The 25,109-nt window shown below is 35.2% G+C and overlaps 1 protein-coding gene across 3 annotated transcripts in view; it reads right to left on the bottom strand.

The window, feature by feature from the left end:
• CTNNA2 (catenin alpha 2) overlaps positions 1-25,109 on the bottom strand; it is a 1,129,701-nt gene that overhangs the window by 10,351 nt on the left and 1,094,241 nt on the right. For 2 of the 3 annotated variants that reach the window (XM_029937693.1, XM_029937690.1), the window contains exon 18: positions 21,132-21,275. The exons of the other annotated variant lie outside the window; for it this stretch is intronic. In XM_029937693.1, coding sequence (XP_029793553.1) covers positions 21,132-21,275 — 144 coding nt within the window. The remainder of the gene's footprint in view (positions 1-21,131; positions 21,276-25,109) is intronic. 3 annotated transcript variants of the gene reach the window in all.

Genomic DNA, 25,109 nt, shown 5'->3' with positions numbered 1-25,109 from the left:
TCATGCTCTGCCTTCTATTCTTCGTTTCTCTCCCCCCATGTTACTATATTTTCCTCTCTTAGAGTGAAGGAAAACTTGGGCTCTGGAGTTCAAACCCTGTTTGGACTGATACTGGTTACGTGATTTGAAGGAGCTACTTAACCTAGCTCTACCTCAATAATGCTAGAAAGTGCTTATTTCATGTTTATGTAAACATTTTAAGTACTAAATGAGGTAATTCCCTCAGGGTGAATGTCTGGCCTATAGTAGGCCCACAACAAATTTTAAGATTTTATTATTTTTGTGATTTATGTTTCCTTAAATCACTATTTGAGTCCAAAATGATCTTTTAAAATTATATTTCTTGGGTTCTACCTCTTATTCTTCTTCACTTTCTCCTTTCAAGATTCCCCCAGCTATCATGCATTTTGAACTTTCTCCAACCTCTTCTTACTGAAGTTACCACCACTTTGGCTTGCTCTCAATGCCTACATATCAATTTTAATGTGATAGGGAATAAAGACATGAAGAAAGTCACAAGGGGAATAGAAAAGCATCCAAAGATTAGTATGTTTTCTAACACTAATGAATTCAGAAGGAGGAAATTTGACATCAAGATTCAGTACAAGAAAATATGGAGGTTTTTGTCATACATATGTGTCATACATATATTACACTCTTAATATCTAAGAACATTTGGGGTTGTAGAAAGACTGAAAGTAGAAAATAAAATGGCTATAGTTAGAGACACAGGGAAGGTAATCTAGTCTATGAAAGTGATGTTTACATCTCTAATTTGAGAGGCAGCAAAAGAAATAGTATGAAATATTTTTCCCAACCACTTATATGGCCTAAAATTCAGGTTCTTCATTTTGGTCAAAATTTCTTTCACCTAAAAACTGGAATCCCCTTCACTAAAATAAAAAACACCAAGAATAACAATTGTTCATGGGAATGCAAGCTGGTGCAGCCACTGTGGAAAACAGTATGGAGGTTCCTCAAAAAAAATTAAATTACAATGTCCAGTAATTCTACTATTGGGTATTGACCCAAATCACACAAGAACAGTAATTTAAAAAGCTACATGGACCACTCTGCTTATTGCAGCATTATTTATAATAGCCAAGACATGGAAGCAACCCAAGTGCGCATCAATAGATGTAGTTTATATATACGTGAACACACTAGAATATTACTCAGCTATAAAAAAAAAATGAAATCTTACCAGTTACAACAACAGAGATTGACCTAAGGAATATGAAAGACAAATACCATATGATTTCACTCCTATGTGGAAGTTAAGAAAACAAAGAAAACCAGACTCAGAGAACAAGCTAGTGAGTAACAGAGAAGAGGTAAATGGAATGCTAAGTGAAACAGATGAAAAGGAATGAGGTGTACACTTAACAGGGGGAGTTCTGAGTAATGTATAAAATTGTTGAATCATTAGAAACTACTAACACTGTTAATTATATTGAATGAAAGAAATTGTAGCATGTAAGGAGTTACAAAAATGAATCCCCTTTTGGACTAGGAAAGCCCATCAAACACTGAAGATCAACCTCCTAAGCCTAGTGTTTCATCCCTCCACCAAAAAACAAACAACTGTGTTCCCTGAACTTGTTTTTAAAGTTTTAAATGTTTCCCTACAAAATGATCTCTTTAATCTTTAACCCAGTGAATTGAGCATCTTCTATCTCTACTTAAGATTAGCCTATCTCATCATCAAAAGACTCAAAGTGCCCCTAAAGAATATATAGATCCAACACTGTGAGTCTTAAACAACAAGCTTCCAATAACATGACCATACAAATATTGCTACCTTTTATTGTACAGTGCTCACATTTATCAAGCAAATAAGTTATCAAAGGGTAGGCTTTGAGAATAGATCTTCTTATGAAAACATCTAGGCTGATTAAAAGTCTAAATCTATGGGAAGGACAGTTCCTGAGCTGTGACCTGGAAAGACCAGGAGACAGCAAGAAGTAGGACCGGTGCAAAACAAAAAAACACAATGGAGAACCTCAAAAAAAGCTCTACTTCTCAATGCTCCAAGTCTCTTCCAAAACCAATAAAGCAAGGACATTGGTACATTTAGCAGGCATGGCAAAAAATAATAGCCCTTCATTTTAGACAGGGTGTCACAATTCTCAAAATACAGCCCAATCACTAGCAATTGATGAGAGTTAGCAATCAAGATAAGAGCCTTTTAATGAAAACAGCATAAATAGAAGAAAACCATTTTTTGAGTAAAAACATATAGTAAAGTTCAGGTGAAGACTAAAAGACAAAAGTAGTAAACTCAATTGTATCTAAAAAAATCAGTTAAGGGGATTTACAAAAAGATGTAAAATGTGACAACATGGAAGGGGAACTCACAATAGGTTTTCTTTTTAAATGTGTTTGAACTTGAGTAACCATAAACTTAATATGGGCCTCTATATATTTCAGATGTTCTATATTAACCTCATGGTAAAAACCTCTAATAGATAAAAAAAAATAGTCAAGCATAAAACTAAAGAAAGTCATCAATTACATGGGGGAAAAAAGGAAAAGAGAACTACAAAACAAAAAACAACCAAATGGCAGTGAGTAGAAACCCATCAATAATTACTTTAAATAAAAATGATCTAGGGGGACATGGGAGGCTCAGTAAGTTAAGTGTCTGATCTTGGCTTTGGATCAGGTCATGATCTCACATTTTGTGAGTTCGAGTCCAGCATTAGGCCCTATGCTGACAGCACGGAGCCTGCATGAGATTCTCCCTTTCTCTTTCAAAATAAATAAACATTAAAAAAATAAATGTAAGTGGTCTAAATTCTCCAGTCAAAAGACATAAGATGATGTAATGCACCAAAATAAATAAATAAAAATAGTAGTCATCTATATGCTGCCTAGAATCTGACCTCAGACCTAAGGGGCCACACAGAATTTAAATGAAGAGATGGAAAAAGATGTCCCATGCAAATGGAACAACAAAAACAGGGTAGCAATACTTAGATCAGACAAAATAATGAGACTACAACTACCTATGCAACCTACATTTGGAGCACCTAAATATATAAGGCAGATATTAACAAATGTAGAGGCAGAAATAGAGACAGTAATAGAATAATAAGGGATTTAAACAGATCACTTACATCAATGGATAGATCATCCAGGCAGAAAATCAATAAGGAAACAGTGTCTTTGAATGACACACCACACCAGCTTAATAGATGTGTACAGAGCATTCCACTGAAAAACTATGCTCCAGGATATATAACCTATTATTCCCCAAAGCAGGTCTCAATATATTAAAAAAGACAGGAATCCTATCCTGCATTGTAACCAACCACAATGGTATGAAACTAGAAATCAATTACAGGAGAAAAAAACCCCCAAACCTATGGAGGCCAAACATCACAGGACTTACAGGCAACAAAGATATTAAAAACGAAGTAAAAATACATGGAGAAAAATGAAAACAATCTGAAATGACTGGGACACAGCAAAAGCAGTTCAAAGAGTAAATTTATACAATCCAGGACTACCTCAAGAAACAGGAGTAATCTTATATAAATAATCTTAGACCTGCAGGAACTAGAAAAAGAAGAAAAAAGTACAAAGTTAGTATAAAGAGGGAAATAAAACAGATCCGAGCCCAGAAATAAGTGAAATAGAGACGATCAATGAAATCAAGAGCTGGTTCTTTGAAAGGATAAACAAAATCAATAAACCTTTAGAAAGCCTCAAGGAAAAAAGAAGACTCAAGTAAAGAAATATAAGAAAATTAACCACCAACACCACAGAAATACAAATGATTGTATGAGACTGCTACAAAAAAACTATATGCCAACAAAATGGACAACACGGAAGAAATGGATAAATTCCTAGAAACCTATAATCTTCCAAAATTGAGCCAAGAAGAAATAGGTAATCTGAACAGTAATGAAATTGGTTTGACAATCAAAGAACGCCCAACAAACAAAAGTCCAGGACCAGATGGGTTCACAGGTGAATTCCTTCAAAAATTTAAAATGTTAATACCTATTTTCTTCAAACTCCTCTAAAAAATAGAATAAGGAAGAAAACTTTCATATTCATTCTGCAAGGCCATCACTATGGTACCCAAACCAGACACTATAAAAACAAAAACTATGGGCCAATGGCCAAAACTACAAAAATCCTCAACAAAATGTTAGTAAATAACATTTAACATTGCATTAAAAGGATCATTCACCACAAGTGAATTGGATTTATGCTGGCAGTGCAAGGATAGTTTATGATCCACAGATCAGCATGGTATATATCACATTAACAAAATAAAGAAAAAAAATGAAATCATCTCAATAGATGCAGAAAAAGCGTTTGACAAAATTCTTCATTCATAATAAAAATTCTCAAGAAAATAAGGTTTAGTGGAAACATATCTGAACATAATAAAGGTGATACATGACAAACTCACATCTAACATCATAAGGGGGGAAAACGGAGCTTTTCATCTACAATCAGGAAAACAACAAGGATGTCAAGTCTTGCCACTTTTATTCAACATAATACTCCAAGTCCTAGCCACAGCAGTTAGATAAGAAAATTAAAAGGCATCCAAATTGGTAAGGAAGTAAAACTGTCACTATATGTGAGATGATATTAGATGTAGCAAATACTATATTTCACCAAAAACATTTTTAGAATAAATTATTTCAGCAAGGTCACAGGGTACAAAAGTCATTTATAAGAATCCATTGCATTTCCATACACTAGTAACAGAAGCAGAAAGAGAATTAAGAAAACCATTCCATTTACAATTGTACCAAAAAAAATAATATAACTAGAAATAAACTTAACCCATGAAAAGCCCTGTACACTGAAAACTATAAAACATGAATGAAATAGAAGATGGCAAATACAAATGCAAAGATATGCCATGCTAATGCAGAAGAATATTGCTAAAATGTGCCTACTACCCAAATCTACAGATTCAATGTTATAGTTATAAAAATACCAATAGCATTTTTAACAGAAATAGAACAAGGAATCCTAAAATTTGTATGGAACCACAAAAAACCCACAATAGCCAATGCAATCTTGAGACAGAACAAAGCAGGAGGTGTCAGAATCCAAGACTTCAAGGTGTACTACAAAGCTGTAGTAATCAAAACAGTATGGTAGTGGCACAAAAAGAGACACATAGGTCAATGGAAAAAAAAACAGAATCCAGAAATAAACCCACACTTATCTAGTCAATTAATGACAAAGGGGGCAAGAAGTTGTTAGGGAATCTCTTCAATAAATGGTACTGGGAAAAATGGACAGCTACATAAAGAAGAATAAAACTGGACCACTTTCTTACACCATACACAAAATCCTAGAAGAAAACATAGGCAGTAATCTCTTTGACACTGTTTTAGCAACATTTTCTAGCTATGTCTCCTCAGGCAAAAAAAAAAAAAAAGAAAGCAAAAATAAACTATTGAGACTACATCAAAATAGAAAGTTTTTGCACAGCAAAGGAAACCATAAGAAAAAGGCAACCTACTGAATCAGAGAAGTTATTTGAAAATATATTTTTTCAATGTTAACCCCTTATCAGATATATTAAAGAACTTCTATAACTCCGTACCAAAAAAAACAAAAACCAAAGAACAAAACAACCCCAAAAATCCAATTCGACTAAAAAATGAGCAGAGGATCTAAATAAACATTTTTCCATAGAAGACATACAGATGTCCAACAGATATGAAAAGATGCTCAGTGTCACTTCTTATTAGGGAAATGCAAATCAAAACAACAATGAAATATTAGCTTGCACAAATCAAAAGCAAAGTGACAAGAAATAAATACTGGCAAGGATGTGGAGAAAAGTAAACTTTCATGCACTGTTGGTAGAAAAATACTGCAGTGTAGCCAAAACAAAAAACAGTATGAAGGTTCCTCAAAAAATTAAAATTAGAAATACTATATAATCTAGTAATTACACTACAGGGCATTTATCTCCCCCCCCCAAAATAAAACCAGTAATTCAAAAAGATATATGTCCCCATATTTTATCATATTATTTACAACAGAACTGAAATATCAAGCAACCTATGGATGGATGAAGAAGATGTGGTATATACATACAATGGAATATTACTCAGCCATAACAATGGATGAGATTTTGCTATTTGCAACAATATGCAGGGACCTGGAAGAGTATTAGGTTAAGTTAAGTTGGAGAAGGACAGATACAATATAGTTTCACACCTATGTGGATTCTAAGTTCAAACAAATGAAGAAACAAAGCAGGAATAGACCCATAAATACAGAGAAAAATCTGGTAGTTGCTTGAGGGAAGGACTGGGAGAGGAATGGGCAAAATGGATGAAAGAGTGGAGGTACACGCTTCTAGTTATGGAATAAGTGAGTCATGGGGATGAAGGGTACAGCCTAGGAAATATAGTCAATCCTATTGTACTACCATTTTTGTATGAAGATAGATGGTGAGCAGAGTTTTCCAATTACTATGTTGTACACCTGAAACTAATATAACATTGTGTGTTGACTATACATCAATTGAAATGAATGTTTTAATTTTTTTGATGTTTATTTATTATTGAGACAGAAACAGAGTATGAATGGGGGAGGGGCAGAGAGAGGGAGACAGAATCTGAAGCAGGCTCCCAGTTCTGAGCTATCAGCACAGAGCCTGACACAGGGCTCGAACCCACAAACCATGGGATCATGACCTGGGCCGAAGTCGGACACTCAACTGACTGAGCCGCACAGGCACCCCGAAATGAATGTTTTAAAAAACGGATTAAACACATTCTATGCACGATGGGCCTTCTAAACCTCTACCCCTATAAAAAGCTAAGCTTTAAGAGTAGCATATTAGTTTCATTTCTCCCTCATTATCATACTTTCTCCTCATATAATTCATAAAGAATGTTATCTTAAATATAATACAGAAAACTTTGACACATATGTAACTGGGTAAAATAATTCACTATACTAACCTAAAATTAACTCTTCTTTCATTAGAGAAATGAAAATTACAACAAGAAGAAATGAATATCATTATTCAAGGGTTCATAAGAGGTCTTCGGTATATTGCATAGTAAAACCAGTAATTTTAATTAAACTAGTTTTAAATTTGAGCAGTTAATCCATAGCTTTAATTGAATACATTTTTCTACCTACTTTAAAGCATTTGTTGAATAGACCTAGAATAATACCCTCCAAATCTTTTGTTTTCTCCCTGGTCACTTCTTTTCTCATTGTGAGATATAAACCCACTACCAATTTTATCACGTATTCAAATAATTTCCAGGCATTCAGTGTACCTGTCACAGATTTAGGAAGGGGTTTCCTATCTTTAGTTCAGAACACAACTCAATTAGTTGTAACCAGTAAGTCTTTAACTTCCACCTAGATACTGCTTCAGGTTCTTGAAAGAGTTGCTACTTTAACAAAGAAGATTCTAAGCTGATCTTATTGACTCTTCCCAACATTTCAGAGATACAAAGGCTCTATGATTAACTCCACCTCTCCCTAAAACCTGTTCCTCCTATAGTCGTTGGCAACATAGTTTTCCAACTGTTTAGATTAAAAAGCCAGAATCTTATGTTATACATTTTGTTCTCTCAGACCTAGCCTCCAATCTGACATTATATTTTGTCAACAGCATTTTTGAACTATACCCATTACCCTACCCATTATTTGACCTCACCTTCTCTATTGTTATAACATTGGCCCAGTTATCAGAATCTCTATCTGAATTGCTAGACTATCTTCTCTGATATTCTTGCTCCTCATCCCTTTTTTATCTTCTTTAGTGTATTCTTAAACCACCTCAAATAATGTCATTTTTCTTTTTAACATTGTCCTGTAGTCCCCCATCTCAGTAGGAGTAAAATCCAAAGCTATAAAAGTGCTTTGCCTATTGCTTGGACACAAAAGTCTTACCTACACTTTAAGAACTTTGTGCTTATTACTGTCTCTGCCTAGAATGCTCTTCCCACAGAAACTGTGAGGTATGGTCGCCCCTCTCCATCAGATCTTCAGTGAAATAACAACATCTTACTGAAAGTTTTGGTTTTCAAATTGTGACTCCATTCCCACCTTACCTATTCTTGCCTTGTTTTATTATTTTTTTCATACAGTCATCACCAAGTCAAACAAATGTTTCTTTCTGGGTTTACTATACCCCAATTCCATGCTATATTCTGAATACCTAAAACTATCTGGAAAACTGATATTTCAGAAATATTTGCTACATACAATTCAAAATTGCAAATTTAAGGGTGAGAAAATAAGAGATGACAAAGCTTGTCCAAAGACAGATATGGGATTGATGTCTAATATAGTGCCAAACTTTCCATGCCTTCTACCTACTCATTCATTCCAATAATGATATTGACATGAGAGTAGAATTTAGCTACATAATAGAAAAAACAAATGGTAGTCAATCTGCTACACAAATCTTATGACCTCTTCCTCTTACTGTGCTTCACTGGTACAGTCAGGATCATCCTTTGCTCAGAAAACATCCACAGTTTAATTCTTGGTGTTTATTGCTTTCTATGTATGAAGTACTGAGCTTTCATTATTAAAGATCATCTCCCTCATTAATAGTACCAGCATCTGTGAGGCATGAGTTGTGTTTGCTAAGGAATAGTGATGATTCTTAATACATGATCCCTAATTTTTAAAGAAATCTAAGGTAGACACCACCATCCTTTCTTTACATATGACGAACCAACTACAGAATTGTTTTGAGTTCACAAAATTCATATCTGGTAAAAATGGGCTTCATTCCATATGACACATAACATCCAGTCACCTTTGACCAGGCAAACCTACCCTAGTGTTTTGCTGCTCTGAACTCTATTCCTGGCTATCGGTGCCATTTATCTAAGGCTAAGCATGAGTTATGATGTGTTCTAAGTTTTCACAAGTATGAATCATATGACCAAGCAGCAATGAGGTGAATTTCCGTAAGCCACAAAGGGAAAAAAAAAAAAAAAAAAGTCACACTAACATTCAATCTTGTAATCATGATTCACACGAGATATAAACAAGGCAAGAAGCAGAGATGTCATCTAATACTCAGTTTCTTGCCTGCAGGTAAAGTCACCTATATGTTCAAAGAAAACTTGATTAAATACAACCTAAAATTTGGGGGGCCTGGGTGGCTCAGTCGCTTAAGTGACTGACTCTTGATTTTGGCTCCGGTCATGATCTCACGGTTTGTGAGTTCCAGCCCCACACTGGGCTCCGTGCTGACAGTGCAGAACCTGCTTGGGATCCTCTCTCTCCTTCTCTGCCCCTCCTCTGCTCCCTCTCAAAAAAAAAAAGTAAATAAACTTTAAAAATATAAGCTATAATTCTCTTTTTCCCTAGCTACCACATATAGCATTTGCTATTTATTCACATATCATTAAAAACTTTATTCAAAATTTCTACAACTTAGCTTTTTACTCAACTGTATACCAGACACCATGGTATGATGTCAGGCTGACTGACATAAATTTACAAACCCAATATGTAATAGTCGTTACCATCATCTACATCATCTAGACATACTATTTCCTATATCTCTTGTTCAATGACTAGGTCAACTATGAGGACCAGCAACATCTTTACCTTGAATAAAGCATGAACTACCCATCAGAGAAACTGACCCTAACCTTGCCTGTACCAGCTACTGACTGTCAAAGTTTTGGACACTCTAGTAACTTTCAGCTATAAAATGAGGTTAATAATACCAATACACATTCACTAGCCATTGAGGTCCAAGTGAGAATGTAAACCTAAGACTCTTTTGTAAATTTAAAAAAGTGTCACTGTAACGTATCATCACATAGTGTGCATACCTTTGGAGAATCCTTTTAGAGTCTTTATCATCATTTATTGGATTTGTGTAACTTAGGCCTAAGGAACTCTGCTCAGATAAGGATATTCCAGTGAATGCCCCAGGTAGTGTGAGAGCACCAGAAGGCCAAGCAAAGTAAGAACAAGGAACTTCTAAAAGGAGATAAGCTTTCTTCCAACTGACAGTGGACATTGCTAGGGATTAAGTATGGGTGAGACAGTCTAGTTACAATCTCATTTTTCCAATTTATGGTGAATGGTCAGGAAATAAGTCTCAAAAGAAATATAACACAAGAAGCTTCTGTTTGGGATTGAAAAACTGGCTGTGGAGTGCAGTCCAAAAAGAGATATAGGTCCACCAAAAAATAAAGGCAAACCATTTTTTTGAAGTATGAACTGCCAGTTCATTCATAGAGTTGTCCTTAGTGATTCCAGCTCAATTTTGGTTACATTTCTAGCTAGAATCAAATAATTAGTTATTTATTTGTTGCTTTGTCTTCAAAGGCTTTATATGAATGTAAAGGTCTTATCTCCAGAGCTAGACTTCTGGATATATATAAAAAAGTACTTCCTGGACCTTTACTGCTATGTTCTCCACAGAGGCTAGCTCTACATAAGCCATTCTGGGATTCAGTATACATATCCCAGTGTCTGGTCAGTTGATCAATGGATTCTTAGTTCAGGAGGCCTCTTAAATTGATGTATAAGACCAGCCTATGATCAAAATTAATTGATCCTTCTCTTTATTGGGTTAATATACTCTGGAATTTTTCCATATTTAAAACATATTGAGCATCCCCTAACCAATTATATCTTTCCCATGTACTGTACCACTTAATTCTCTCTCTCACACACACACAAAGTATTACTTTATCCTTATTATTCAACAGATGAGGGGACCTGAGGCTTGGCTTATCAGCTAATGAGACAATTACCAGTAATATAAGTGTATAATTTCTATTTCCAGTGTATTTGGGAATATACTGCAGTTCCAACTGCTTTTGAATAAAATACAAATAAAAGGCATTTAAGATCGTTCCCCTGAGAAGCCAGAAGGCCTCCCCTTACGTGTGCCTGCCTTGGTTTGACCTGGTTTCAAACCTTATCATCTGTTTCTCCTGAAGTGACTGTACTTGAGGGGAAATGCAGCAAAAGCACCAAAGGGTTCTTTTCAATCTAAACCCAAAAAGAATATTTCTCTGGTAACAAAGAGACTCTTTGCATGGACAACATATTGTAGGTTTCCTTGCAAAGGGTTGAACTATGGAAGAAACTTTCAAAACCACAGATTAAAGGACAAAGTATCCTAAAAAGACTGGAAATGCATAACAGTATTGCCAAAAATCATAGAAAAATATTAGTAGTTCCTTTGAAAGAAAGCATTGAATCTATGAAATTGGAAAACTTCTTTGGGAAAAAAAAAAGACTTCATGAACTTTCATGAAAATGACAACTTTTAACCAGTGAACCAACATTAAAGGGTTAGAGAGAGTATGATACACTATCTTGCCCCTACTAAAAATCATACCTAATATTAAGATGAAAGCTTTCTCAAGGCACAATCCCTATCTTGGAGTTCCTGTGAATCTAGCCTTTGACAAAGTTAAATCACCTCCATATTTATTATAAGATGTAAAGGCTACCTCATTATTTCTTTACCTGATACACTAAAAAATACCTAGGCAAATTCTTCAAATGCACTACAGCTACATCTTTGAAAGAGTGATTTTTGTTGTATCTGGAATCACCACCTGTTAGAGCTCTCTAACCTTCTTTTAAAGAAATTAATGCTAAGCTACGAAACCATCAACTTCTACCTACAACTTGCTTGGTTTCAAGGAGTCACCCACTAATTTCAGCATTGCCAGGATTACTCATTGCTAATATTATCTCAAAAACATCTGCATAAGTAATTTAAATTTCAAAGAGACCATTGCCCTGATGTACATCTTAATATTATTTTGTTAAGGAAAAAAATAAAACTATTGCTTAGCTTTTCTCATATATAAAAAATGTACTTGTTTGTTATGTAAGGATTAGCAAATATACAAAGGATGGCTAAATATATAATGATAAATGAAAAGGATTTGTTTAAAAAAGTGCTATAAAAGCAGTTGAATTATTTTAACCTCAATATGCTTGTCTATAAAAAGCAAGAAACTGAAGAAATTTTACCTTGTTTAAAAATTTCTTTCAAGCAACATTCTTACCAAAGTTCTTAATTGCCTTTGAGGGTATAATGCCTGTTTCTCTAAGACAGGAAAATATTTGGGGTAAACAAGAAGAGAGGTGGATGGAGACCTTTAAAAGGTGTATGAAGGCTATGGCCTAACAACTATGATTGATTCTCAGGAGTCTTGAATCTAAGAAAATGCATATCCAAACCCTGCCACCATGCTGGGAATGAGCATTTGGCATTTGAGTCTGGAACAATTTTATCTGTCATCTTTCACCCTTCCAGACTGAAAAAATAAAAGTCTCCATTTCAAATAATATTTATATTGTAGGTAGAAGGTCAAGATTGACCAGACTTGTAGTTATTCTGGGCCAATTTTGCCCTGTACCCTAGGATACATTTGGCAAGGTCTGGAGACTTCTTCCACTACTGGGGAAGGAAAGCTGCTACAAGCATCTATTGAGGAAATGCCAGAGATGTTGCTAAATATCCTACGATGGACAACCCCCCCCCCCCACACACACACAAGTAGGAATTACCAAATTAGGCTACACAAAAATAGCCTGATGGAGTAAGCCAAAAGGTTTTCCAGAAAAGGGTCAAAACTGACTTCCAATACTGGGAGGCTTTCACCACAGCCCATACAGCTTCCTAGACCAGTATTTTTCAAGTGTGATCCATGAGTCTTCTGCATCAAAAACATTTAGGAATAGAACATATATTCCTGATCTCAGATGTAGTTTCAGAACAGTGGAGCCAGAGCCCAGAATTCTCAGCAAAAATGTATTTGCTACCCATGTGATTCCTCTATATCACTACTTTATTTCTCTGTTGAGATTATTCTCTTCTGTGTTGTCAATATCACCTCTCTGCAAGTGATTCCTCTAGGACTTTCAATGACAAAGTAATAGACTCTCTAGGAGGGTACAAACCTTGGCTGGTTGTTCACTACTACATATCCAGTGGCTTAATTAGAGTAGACTTGAAATAAAACAAAATATGTCATCAAAAAGACTATCATCTTTTAGAAGAGACAAAATAAGCAAAAATAAAATTAGCTACCCATTTACTTAGCACTTCTCCATTCTGGACACTGCACTAAGTGTGTGGCACACCTTAACACATTTAATTCTAATAAGACAATAAAGTAGATACTAATACCATTTTCACTTTGTAGCTAAGAAAAATGGGGCTCAGTGAAATCAAACAACTTGCCCAAGGTCACAAAGCAACTACTAAAAGTCAGAATTCTATTTGTGGTCTATTTAGCGGACATAGGCATGAATTGCTACACCATGTAACTCCCCTGATTTTTCAGATTTTTTAGATCAGTGCTCTAAACAGAAATTGTTGGGGTAGGAGAATAGATGTTGCTAGGATATTTCCTTAATTTAAAGAGTGCTAACACAGATAGAAAGCACACTATTTTGCCCCATCATTTCTTCTTCCTGTATGGAAAATGGAAAGAGGGAGCATGACCAATCATTGGACCAAAAGATGTACTTGAGAATAGAAACCCACACTAAGTAGAGCAAACCATAAATCAGGACTCTGTGTGTCTGATGATTCTGAGTTCAGTGGATAGGCGCTGAATTTATTCATTATATAGGCACATAGAATTATTCCATGTGATGGAAAAATAACTATATTTGGATGTTTTAGCATATGGAGCTGAATCTATACCTAATTAAATTATGTGAAAGGCTTTGTACATATTGTTAATACTATTATTGGGCATTAATAATTTAGGATAATTAATTAAAGCACAATATCTCACATCTAGATATAATTAACATTTTAATGTATCACAACCTTCATGGGGGAAAGCAAATAAAACCAACTCTGTTGGTGGCCCCTACTTTCAAATTCCTTTTTGAAATAAATTATTAATTTGATTAATTCAGCTATTTTGGAAGAAGTTTATATATTCCTATACCATAATCTTAAAAAACAATCTACATAATATACTACAAAATTTAACAAAATGACAAAGGAATTAATTCAACTTGACAAAAAAATGGTAAACCAGTGTATTAAGCACATATTTATATGCTTATTATGCAAGAAACAGGGAAAAACTTAATAGACACATTCCCCACCCTTATGGAGCTCACAGAGTAGTTGGAAGACATATAATTAAATAAGTTCTTACATAGCAGTGGCCCAGTAGGAATGACAGAAAACACATCATGCTGTGGGAGAATGTCAAGAAGGGCTTCTCAGGAGTAATACCCTATGTCATAGGGGCGCCTGGGTGGCTCAACCAGTTAAGCATCCGACTTTGGCTCAGGTCATGATCTGATGGCCCATGAGTTTGGGCCCTGCATCAGGCTCTGTGCTGACAGCTCAGAGCTTGGAGCCTGCTTCAGATTCTGTGTCTCCCTCTCTCTCTGCCTGGCCCCTACTAATGCTCTGTCTCTCTCAAAAATAAACATTAAAAAATGTATAAATAAATAAATAAAAGCACTAAAATATGTCAGCCACTAACTTTGTGACTTCTAGGAAGTTACTTCAATACTCTAAACTCATTTTCCTAATATTTTTAATGGGGAGGACAATGTTTCCTCCACAGGATAATGATTAAAACACACGGCATCGTGCACTTAAAATACTTAGCACAGTGCCTGGAACACACTAAGCCCTCACTGCATTTTAGCTTGTATAATCATGTTATCTACTACCTGCAACTGTCCTACTGTCCTTCTAACTGTATTACTATTCTAATTTATAAATCAAAAGCTCAGAAACATTGCCCATTACCACTCCAACTGTAAAATACAGAGTCGGTTTCCAAATTCACAACTAACAATAACACCTTACTATCATTTTAACATCTGCCTTAAGAGAACATAGTATTCTCTAACTTATCTTTTAGATATCAGACATCAAAACCATGTGGCTGTTACTTTTCTCTGCTTGGCTTTTATTCAGATAAATGATTTTGCCTGGCACATCTTCTAAGAACCACTAAAGATTATGTTTGCCTGGGTTAGTGTGATAAAGCCAGTAACAGTTACATACCCTTAGTAAAAAAAAAAAAAAAAAAAAAAAATCTTACAGATCTTTTAATTTGAATTTTCTAATTTTTTAAAAAGGTCTTTAGGTAAACATGCCAAAATAAATTTGCTCAATTAATGGCAGGTACGGGCACTCTACAAGTCAACTGCTTCTAGTATGTGACAGTACCACCATCTGTGCCACAGTGGTTACTGCAATTGTCTGCACAGAGGTGAATATGGAGAATATGGAGAAAAGTAAAGTTCCCTATCACCACTTGACTTCTAAAAAAATTCTCGAAAACCTACAAAAGATTCTAGCAATATGAAACATAACTGTGTGCAAAGGAGGTTACATCCAAAACAGAATCTCCTTGCTGTGATCTGAGGGCCACCTTCTTTCAGACCCGGGTTCATCCTCATGTTTTAGTCAAACCTAGGATACCTCTCTAGTGGCTTTCTTTTTCTTGCATCTTTGAATACTTGTGTAACTCTACACAGACTGATGGGTATAAGATAATAGCTATCATCCATAAAGAAAAAAATAGAGGGAAAAAGTACTTGTAAATGACTGTTGATACAAACATGTAGTTAGATATTATTTTTCAACATAGACTATATAGATTAGTCTCTATATTGGCATGAATGTTTGATTTTCCCAGTCATGATGGCAATGCTTATTTATACATTTCTCTTTCAGTGAAGCTCCTCTCTTCAAAATGTAAAAGTAGCTAAATAGCTCTACCAAAAAATGCCACCCAGAAATAAATATTGCTCTGGACTCTTGCAGAACTTAGTTCTGGACTTCATTAATTCTCTGTGTTAGGGCATGAAAATGAAAGATGCAATGTTTTTAGTCTTAAATGTTTATAGTCCTATGCCTTTCCTTCAAGGAAATATAATAGCATCCCTTGGCAATTCTTCACACTTAACAATCACCAGTCTTAGAAAGTTTTTATGCTTGATCAAAATTTAAGCCAATTTTCCCAAGACTATTCTTATATTATCCTTAAATCCTATTTTCCCTAATCTTTTATTCTTAATATTTTAATTACTTTTAATGAAACTTTACCCAAGAACACAGAAACATAGTAAGTTTTGTTGCCTTGTATATATTCTGAAACTTGGGACAGGATGGAGTAGTTACAGATTCTAAAAACCTACACCGTATGATCTGATTCTGATTCAACAGGTCTGCATCTTAGGCTGGATTTTAGCAGTCTCCTCTCACCATTTGCTGGGTTTGTCATGCAGATGATCCTTTGATCATTTTAAGAAACACTCATTAAAATCAGAATGGGTCAGAAAATTTTCTTTAGTTATCCAGACCCCAAGTTTTACCTAACTTCTAACTACTAATCTACTCTTTACTTTTCTTCATCTTTCCACCCATCTCTGCCATTTTCAGGTTCAGTCACTGCAAAATAATACATCTATACCTCAAAAACCATAGGCATTGTGTTTCTCTACTGAGCTAACTAATCCTTTCTCTTCTTGTCTACCTGGAAAACTCCTCTCTACTTATACTTCAAGGGTCAAAAACATATTACCCCCTTAACGAAGTTTCCTCTTCAGAGAAAACTTCCTTCTCTTCAGAATGCCTGTGTCATTTTGTACATATTTCTGTTAGAGTGACTATAATAATGTACAGTAGTTAGTCTGTAGGTGTGTATTCCATGCTAATCCATGTTCATACACAGGCCCGTAAATAGCACATTTCATTTACCCAATTAGCATTTGTTGAAGTATAATCTAATACTAGTAGAATCACTTCTAGGGATATTTAGGAGGTCAGGGGAAGAGTGTCATCTTTGCAATTGTTCTTCTGAGACAAACATAATTCTAATATCTCTAGCTGCCTTTAATACTTTATATTGTTTGATTACATTTTACCTAAGTCAAACTTCAACTTTTTTGGGAAAAATTATTTCTAAGAGAACCCAGAGTTTGATCAAGCTACTTCATCATTCCCATATACACTAATCTTGCTTTTGAAAGTTATTTTCTGGGACAGTATACTATAGAAATTAATTTTTATGTCATTACAGGAAATTAAGAAATATTTTATTAGATTATATAAACTAAATCCTTAGAATCTGGGAGAGGTAAAAAATAAAATTAAGAAAAAAATCTGGGAGAGGTGATAAAGCAATTCTCCTCGGGGTGCCTGGGTGGCTCAGTTGGTTAAGCGTCCAACTTCGGCTCAGGTCATGATCTCACAGTTTGTGGGTTCGAGCCCCACATCAGGCTCTGTGCTGACAGCTAGCTCAGAGCCTGGAGCCTGTCTTCAAATTCAAATTCTCCCTCTCTCTCTGACCCTCCCCTGCTCATGCTCGCTCTCTCTCTCTCTCTCTCTCTCTCTCTCTCTCCCCCTCTCTCTCTCTCTCCCTAAAATAAATAAAAACAGTAAAAAAAAATTTTTTTAAAAAGCAATTCTCCTCATGGAATTCCATTTAATTAAAAAGGCCATATTGATAACTTAGAAGGAACTTAGATGGCAAGAAATACAACAAACTGCTAAGTGATGCTAATTATACACTGCAAGTCACCAATGAATCTACAGCACCAGGGATGCTTTCAAACATAAGTGTGCTTGTCAATTTGGCAAATCATGTCCAAATGAATAACCTCTTTCCAAGTGCATTGGGGAAGGAGACTTACATAATCATGTGCAGTTTTAGTGTTTAAATTGTGTTCAGCACTGGCTATCTGAAAGCAGTTTGACATAATTCCTCCTTAGTACACAGAGAACCTTCTGTTTGCTTTAATAAACTGTCCAGCTTACATGGATTCTCCAACGAGTGGGCATTCCCCATGGCCATCCAACATTTCTAAATGTATCAATGGTAATATAATCCCTTTATCCAAAATGATAATCCTTTCCACTTTTGTCAGAAAATTGGAATGTCTTAGTGCTAGAGTCACCTGTTCCTAATTCCTTCCTTTTATTTAGTTCTCTTCCTCTGTTGTGGATGTGAATAATGATGTGACCTTTTGTGTAACTGACACCATGCTGCCTAATTATATCTTAAAAATAACTTTGTACTTTACTCACTTTCAGCCTCCTCAACTCTTCTAAACAGGTATATCCTATATTGTAAAGTCAGCATATGATTAAGGAGAAATGAACTCGAAAAGTATGAGACTGGACTATATGTAAATATTTTATACATGACTTTGATACTTGCCATATCTAAACACAAGACCACCTCTTCAAGATTTACAATTCCATAGTCTTATCAACCTGAAATGTTTTCCTGCTCTCCTTATGTGTAACAATACAAATCTAAACCACTGTGTTCCAAGTGACTTTGAAGCCCTCAGCTTCTCACAAAGACTCCCCAGTGCAATCCAGTCTACCCAGTACCACAGGGATATATCTTAGTTCTTAGACATGTACTGTACTCACCTCCCAGTTGACACCTGGCATATGTCTAGACACCCAAAAAGATTGCACATTCCTCAAGAGCAGGAGCCAGGCCCCATATGTCTTTTACCCCCCACAACACAGAATTTACTACCCACCAATTCCCTACTCATCAGTTCTTCACAGTACCACAAAGGAATTCCCACAGTACCGCAGAAGTATTTTCCATCCATTACATAGTAGATAAGATTTGTTTCTCAAATAATTAGAACCAAATTATGAAGTTAAAAAAACAAATCAGTATTCCAAATCAACACATAGCTAACTATCACAGGTTTGATATTGTCCATTTAAAAAAATGGGGTCCACTTGTTAACACTCCATCAAATATAGGGTACATTCTCAAGCCTACTTTAGACTGAAATTTCCTTTCTGGTCAGTATAATTATATGTCTCATACAAAAACATTGTCTTGGGGTGCCTGAGTGGCTCAGTCAGTTGGGCGTCCGACTTCGGCTCAGGTCATGATCTCACAGTCCATGGGTTCGAGCCCTGCGTCTGGTTCTGTGCTGACAGCTCAGAGTCTGGAGCCTGCTTCTGATTCTGTCTCCCTCTCTCTCTCTCTGCCCCTCCCCCACTTACTCTCTGTCTCTCTCTCTCTCTCAAGACAGACAAAAAAAAAAACCCCAAAAACATTGTCTCATCAATGATTTGATCTTTTACCTGTAAGCAATTTCTTGAAAAATATATTATAAAACCATATAATTTTAGAGCAGAGGTACTTTAAGATATATCCCATAGATCACTTATCATCATTTTACAATGAGAAAACGGAGACCTAAGAGATCTATGTAATTTTCTTTCATTGACCTACTTAGTCAATGACAGAAATGGAAATACTACACCAGTGTTAAGGCCCTAAGTTAATGCAACTTCTGTTACACTTCATTGTTTTGTTTAGAGTGACATATATAGTAGTATTTTTAGAGTTTTAATACATACACATGGATTTTAAAAATAATGAACACCACCATAAATGAAACATGCACATGAAGATAAACAAGTGCATGCAATAACGCATTCCATGATAGACTCTCTGAATTTGCACAAGTGCACAACACAAGTGTTCTTAACTCACGAAGTTTAAAGATGATTGTATTCCAAGGGTTTGTAAAATATGAGCATTTCTTACCTGGCAGCTGTATGAGGGGTTGATAAAAGATATTAAACACTTGAGCTATGATTAGACATTAGATTTTTCTGGCACTGAAGGTTTCCTTCCACCTGGGTTTGAGGGGGCTACACTTTTTAAAGGAAGGTAGGCCAAAGACTTCAGAGGGATCACCCAATACATAAGACTTTGGCATTGTTACTCACATTACAATATTTTTTAATAGTTTATTTTCACATTACAATATTAAGTTGACTGTAGTTAATTATCAGCTAAGTATTCTTACTGGCCAGTTATGGTTCCATTTTTCCTTATTGTGCTTGAAATCTCTACCATTACAGTGACTTCTTTAAGTTAGAAAGCGTAGGTGGGAAAATCACTTGAGAAGTTGCCATGTTACTCTCCCCCAGGTAATGCAAAAAACAGTATTAAATTTAGTGCTTTTGCGCTCTAAGAATGCATAATTTAGAAGGGCAGGAGAAAGAGAGGGTCTTCACATAATGGAAAAGCTAATGCTGAGAAAGGACTCCTCCTTTTAAACTGCCTCCAATTTTCCAACACCAATATCCACACATAGTTAACTAGGAATGCATAATTTGAAAAAAAATATCTTTTTAATGTATTTCCTAATACCCAGGATCCACACAAAGAAGCTTTTATCCCACCCCATGAAAAGTAAAAAGGCTTCACATTCTGATGGTCAAACTATTTTAAAAACACCCACCCTGATGCTTCAGCATTCCTTAAAGATTTAACCACCTCCATGAACTTCCTTTGCCCTTTTATATAAAAGCTGATATCTTGACAGTTTTAATAAGTACTGAGGAGAGAACAAGGAAAGTGGAGGAAAAATGCTCACTCCAGTTGATCTTTTCTTTCTAAGTACTAAGGCACACAAAAGAATTAATCAGCATATAGAAACCCAAATGAAACACAGAACAGTGACATTTTACAACTCCTAACTACGAAGAAATCTTACAAAACAGCATCAGTGTTATGACATGCAACATCAACAAAAAAGGTAACAAATTTGGTAGTGACATCTTGAAATGGCTGCACTCTTAATCTTGCCAGAGTAGGGACTCTTATTTTAATAACTATTTTAGTCTTTGCATTAGAAAGTTTTCATTTGTTTACATCAAAACCAAGTTCATTATTTATCAGTTCCTTCACAATTTTACCCCATAGTTTTAGAGGAGCAGACTGATTCTCTGGACCAATATCAATTAAGGATGTTTTACAACCTTGTTATCTTCCAAAGAAGAATACATACTCTTAACTAGCCTTCCTTAAAGAAGCTCACCAAAGGACTACAGAATGGATTCATTCCACATATGCAATGTCTTTCACTCCCAATGGGAAGAAAGACTGAGAAATAAAGGAATGAAATACCATTTTTACTTCAAGTTTAGATCATGCTTGAAGAATGTATTTGTCCTATGGAATTCTTGACTCATACAAAGAATAAATAGATCCTTTGACCAAAGTTGGTTAATAGTAAGAAGACTTGAGTGGTCGTATCTTTACTTCTTTGAAACCCCATCCACCTGCTTTCAAAATTAATGTTTACAATGAAAGATTACATTAGAAAGCAAAGTTACTCACCATGGAGGAATCACTGCTTCCACTCCCGATCGGAGCTCCCTCAGCACAGGTTGGGAGGTGGGTAGAAAGTTGACTAGCCCTGCCCCCATCTATGACATCACAATCTACCTCATAAAAGGTAGTGAAAGTGCTCTGAACTCCTGTCTGATTTCCGAGAGATACAGAAAAGAGTGAGTGAGAGAGAGAGCAAGAGAAAAAAAAAAACGTACCCTATTGGGAAGGGATTAGGGAAGTGGAAGAGGGAGGGGGTCTTTGGGAGAAAGAGGCATATGAAGGAATTAGTTGCTGAAAGAGATATGGATGGGCATCTGTGATATTAAGCAGCCCAGCCATATGAATTCCTCATTGGCTCTCTTGAACAGATAAATGGACCATTTGGGAGGAGGAGGAGGAAGAAGCACCCTGCCTTGTCAGGTATTATAGGGGACAATCATTGTAGGTTCAAAGGGGATGAATCCCCTATTTAAAGCATTGAAGATCACCAAGAGAGAAAGCAAGGGCTGCAGCTCTTAAAGCTTGGAATGGTATGTGGGGAATCTCAGATGTCTTTCTTGGAAGTTCCACTGCCCTGCTGTGTGACCTTCATTAAGCCCTTGGCCTCTGCATGTCCAGCCAGTACATGGTACTAAAAGGATACTTACCTCTTTCATTGGAATCACTGAAGAACTAATGAATTCATTGTTGCTACAACTGCAACTCTTTTTACTCTTCCTTTTTGTACCCAAGGAGGGGCTGTGTGACAGGCACATTTTAAAAGATAAGCCAATAACCAATGCCTATTTCTACTTAAGATTTTACCTTCACCATGAAATATTACTGACAATCTTGAACAGTTTTTCTGTGTATAATGAATATAACATATATCTAAAGGGGGTAATTAAAGCCCACCTTCAAAACTGGAGAAAAATCAAATGGGAAGATTTCTATAACCATAAGGTCCCTGCACTACCACTCTCAGAGGTCAAATTTAAGTTACCCAGTGATGTTAACGGACCAAATGTGTGTCACATGCACTAAAGCTATAGTCATATAGTTAAAGCTTTGTTTACCCTGAGTCCATTGGGGGGGATGGGGATGGGGGTAAATCAGGAATATGGGAGAATAACGTGGAAAACACTAAGGTCTTTTATTTTAAATGGAGATTTAGAAGTTAAAAACTATGAACGACTCAAAGTTGTTGAGTGGGTAATATGACAAAAAGAAGGAGTGATATTAAAGAGCAGGTAGGTCCTGAAACCATCCACATGGATGCCAGATTTTTATTTGTCCAGTGGAATATAGGAAAAGTGAAACCCACTCTTCCCACAGAAAATATTTTAGTAAAAGCTTCAAAATCATAGTTTACAGTTTACAGCATTATAAGTAAAGCCCAAATCTGGTTTCTGTGTGTAGATGACCAATATTCTTAATTAAAATTTTTTCTTATGTTTTAAGCCAATATAATTCTATTTTTAATCCTGCCATTCCTAGATCACTAAATATGTAAGTGTACTAATGATCACAATTTAAAAATTAAGCAAAACTGGTAGATTAGGGAGCATTTTGAAACATAGATGCTATTAAATGCAAATTGATAATGGATTTGGCAACATTACTCCCATTTTTTACTTCAAAATAAATGTAACATTTAAAGAATTTCTGTAGAAAATTAAAGAAAAAATCTGGCATTTATAAAGAAAAATAGAATTTTTCTTATATTTGACATTTTTCTGGACTTATTAGAGAAAGCAGTGATACTCTGCTTGTTTTCCCCACTATATTATTGTATTTCTGTTTTCAGTAATTCTAAATCTAAATTCAAATTCTATAATCAACAGCTTAATTGTGTGAGTTTTCACAATTAATGGCTCTATGAAGCTTTATGTTCTTATTTTTACTTATTGGATCATTGACTAGTTGGCTTATCCTTGTTATTTTATGCTCTATGATAATCCCATTTGTTTTAGAAATTAGGCATCTCCTGACTTTCCCATTAGAGGGAATGTGCTATTCATTTATCTTTATTTTTCAGTTTCAAAAATGATTAGTATGTATTAGAATCTTATTTGTGTCATCTCACCTTTCATAAAAAATTTAAAGGTCATTATTTTAAGATTACTGATTGCAATTGTCCATTCTTCCAATAAACACCTAAACAATATTACTACCCAACAAAGAAGGTATATATCTGCCAATGTTAATATATCAGAATAAAAATGGAATTAAACACGTTTTAAATATTGAAAGAAAACAAATTAGACTTATAATCTACTGATGTTTCTTGTTATCCATTGCTTATTGGAAATGGAGCATGACTTCAGGAACCCAATGCAAAACTAGGCTGCATCAAAAGGATGCAGAGTGGTGAACTGTGCTGACTTTTTTTTAGGTGATTTAGTATGATTGATTGCAATAATGTCTTTAGTTATGAGATTAGTTTAAGAAAAAAAATAAAACAAACTTTCTTTGACACAATGCAATGCCAGGATCAGATAATTTCCAACTCTTCTTAGGATTTAGCCGCTTGACATTGTTTATGAAAACTGTCATTATAATTATGGATTTGATGCATACTCTCTGATATCACATAAATGGATGAGTTAGCCTTTCAAGATAGCTCTGAAATGATTGTAAAGATTTGAGTCAAGAAACCTTGACTGAAGTCATGGTTATAATTTTATTCTGATCAAAGAGATATAGGATTGAATTCAAAATTTTGTCTGTTGAAAAAAGTGTTTTTATTTAACTTAGTGCAAAAGATGGGGAGAGTCCGGTGGGATAATTTTATACTCCAAAAGAATAAAGTAATTCATTGTGTAAGACATGATCAGGCAGTTGGTGTGCAATCTGACCAAAATGTTATTATTAAAGACAGATATCTCAGCAATAGAGAATCCAAACAATTTTGATAGCAATGGATTTTAATCAGGAGTTCCTAGATAAAGAGGTTCTATTCTGAGTTTATTTTATAAGAGTGTCTCACATACACAGCCTTGGGCTTAAAAGAGCACATGTTCTTAGAAGATGATGCGGACTGGAACTTCTCCAGGAACTTCTCTCAGGTGAGAAATAGATTTGCAAAAGGAAATGGATGAAAGAGGTCAAGATACAGATTGTGCAGATTTGACTGAAGATCTAGTCAGAGTTCCAGTCAAGTTCATTATCAGCAAGGCATCTGCACAGATGAAGGTATTCAGAGAAAAGCAATAAAATAAGATATAGTACTGATGATGAAAGAAAAGATTAAAGTACAAATTAAGTAAGCTTGCCTTCAAGAAAATTGGATTAGGATGAAATATTTGAAATATATTTATTGCCCACAAAGAAAATGACTGTTGGAGATAGAATAAGACAATATGTTCTGAAGCAGGAAATGAAATCTAAGGAAAGCTACACACTGCCCATCCAGAAGTGTTCCCAATTTTAGGATACATGGGCCATAACATGGCACATATATCTCTCCTAAGGGCTGTGATAAAAGTTATATTTTATAAATCATTTAAGTGAAGCTGGAGAAAGCATTTGACAAAATCTGTAGGGACAGAATGCAGAAGATAGTAAGTTAAACATGCTTTTATTTCTAGAGTATAGTAAACCAAGAACAACAGTGAATACACAGAGATAGCCATCAACAGACACCCTGCTTTTCTTGCTGAGAGTGCTAAACAGTAAGATGAGAAACTAAATGGAAAAAAGAAAACCCAATGGATTACACAATCTAACAAAAACACAACAGACAGGAAAATTTTTCCTTTTCATGGAAATTATTTACTATTAGAGATAAAGGACTTTGAATACCCTCACCCAACATACACTTAGCACTGTGCCTTTTTAGTTGAACTCCATAGAAATGTAGTTCAGTTAATCAGAAAATATGCTATGTGAACAGGAAATACAACTCTTTGAAGCTCGAGTTGTTGGTTTGTCATTAGAAATTAGGAACAACATATGGAAATACTAACCTTTTTCTAGAAATATATGGTTGTCAAAAAATTTTAA

The sequence above is a fragment of the Suricata suricatta genome, chromosome 4 (genome assembly GCF_006229205.1).
Source record: "Suricata suricatta isolate VVHF042 chromosome 4, meerkat_22Aug2017_6uvM2_HiC, whole genome shotgun sequence".
NCBI lineage: Eukaryota > Metazoa > Chordata > Mammalia > Carnivora > Herpestidae > Suricata > Suricata suricatta.
The sequence above is the reverse complement of the archived record's forward strand: the minus strand, read 5'-3'. Positions and strand labels throughout refer to the sequence as shown.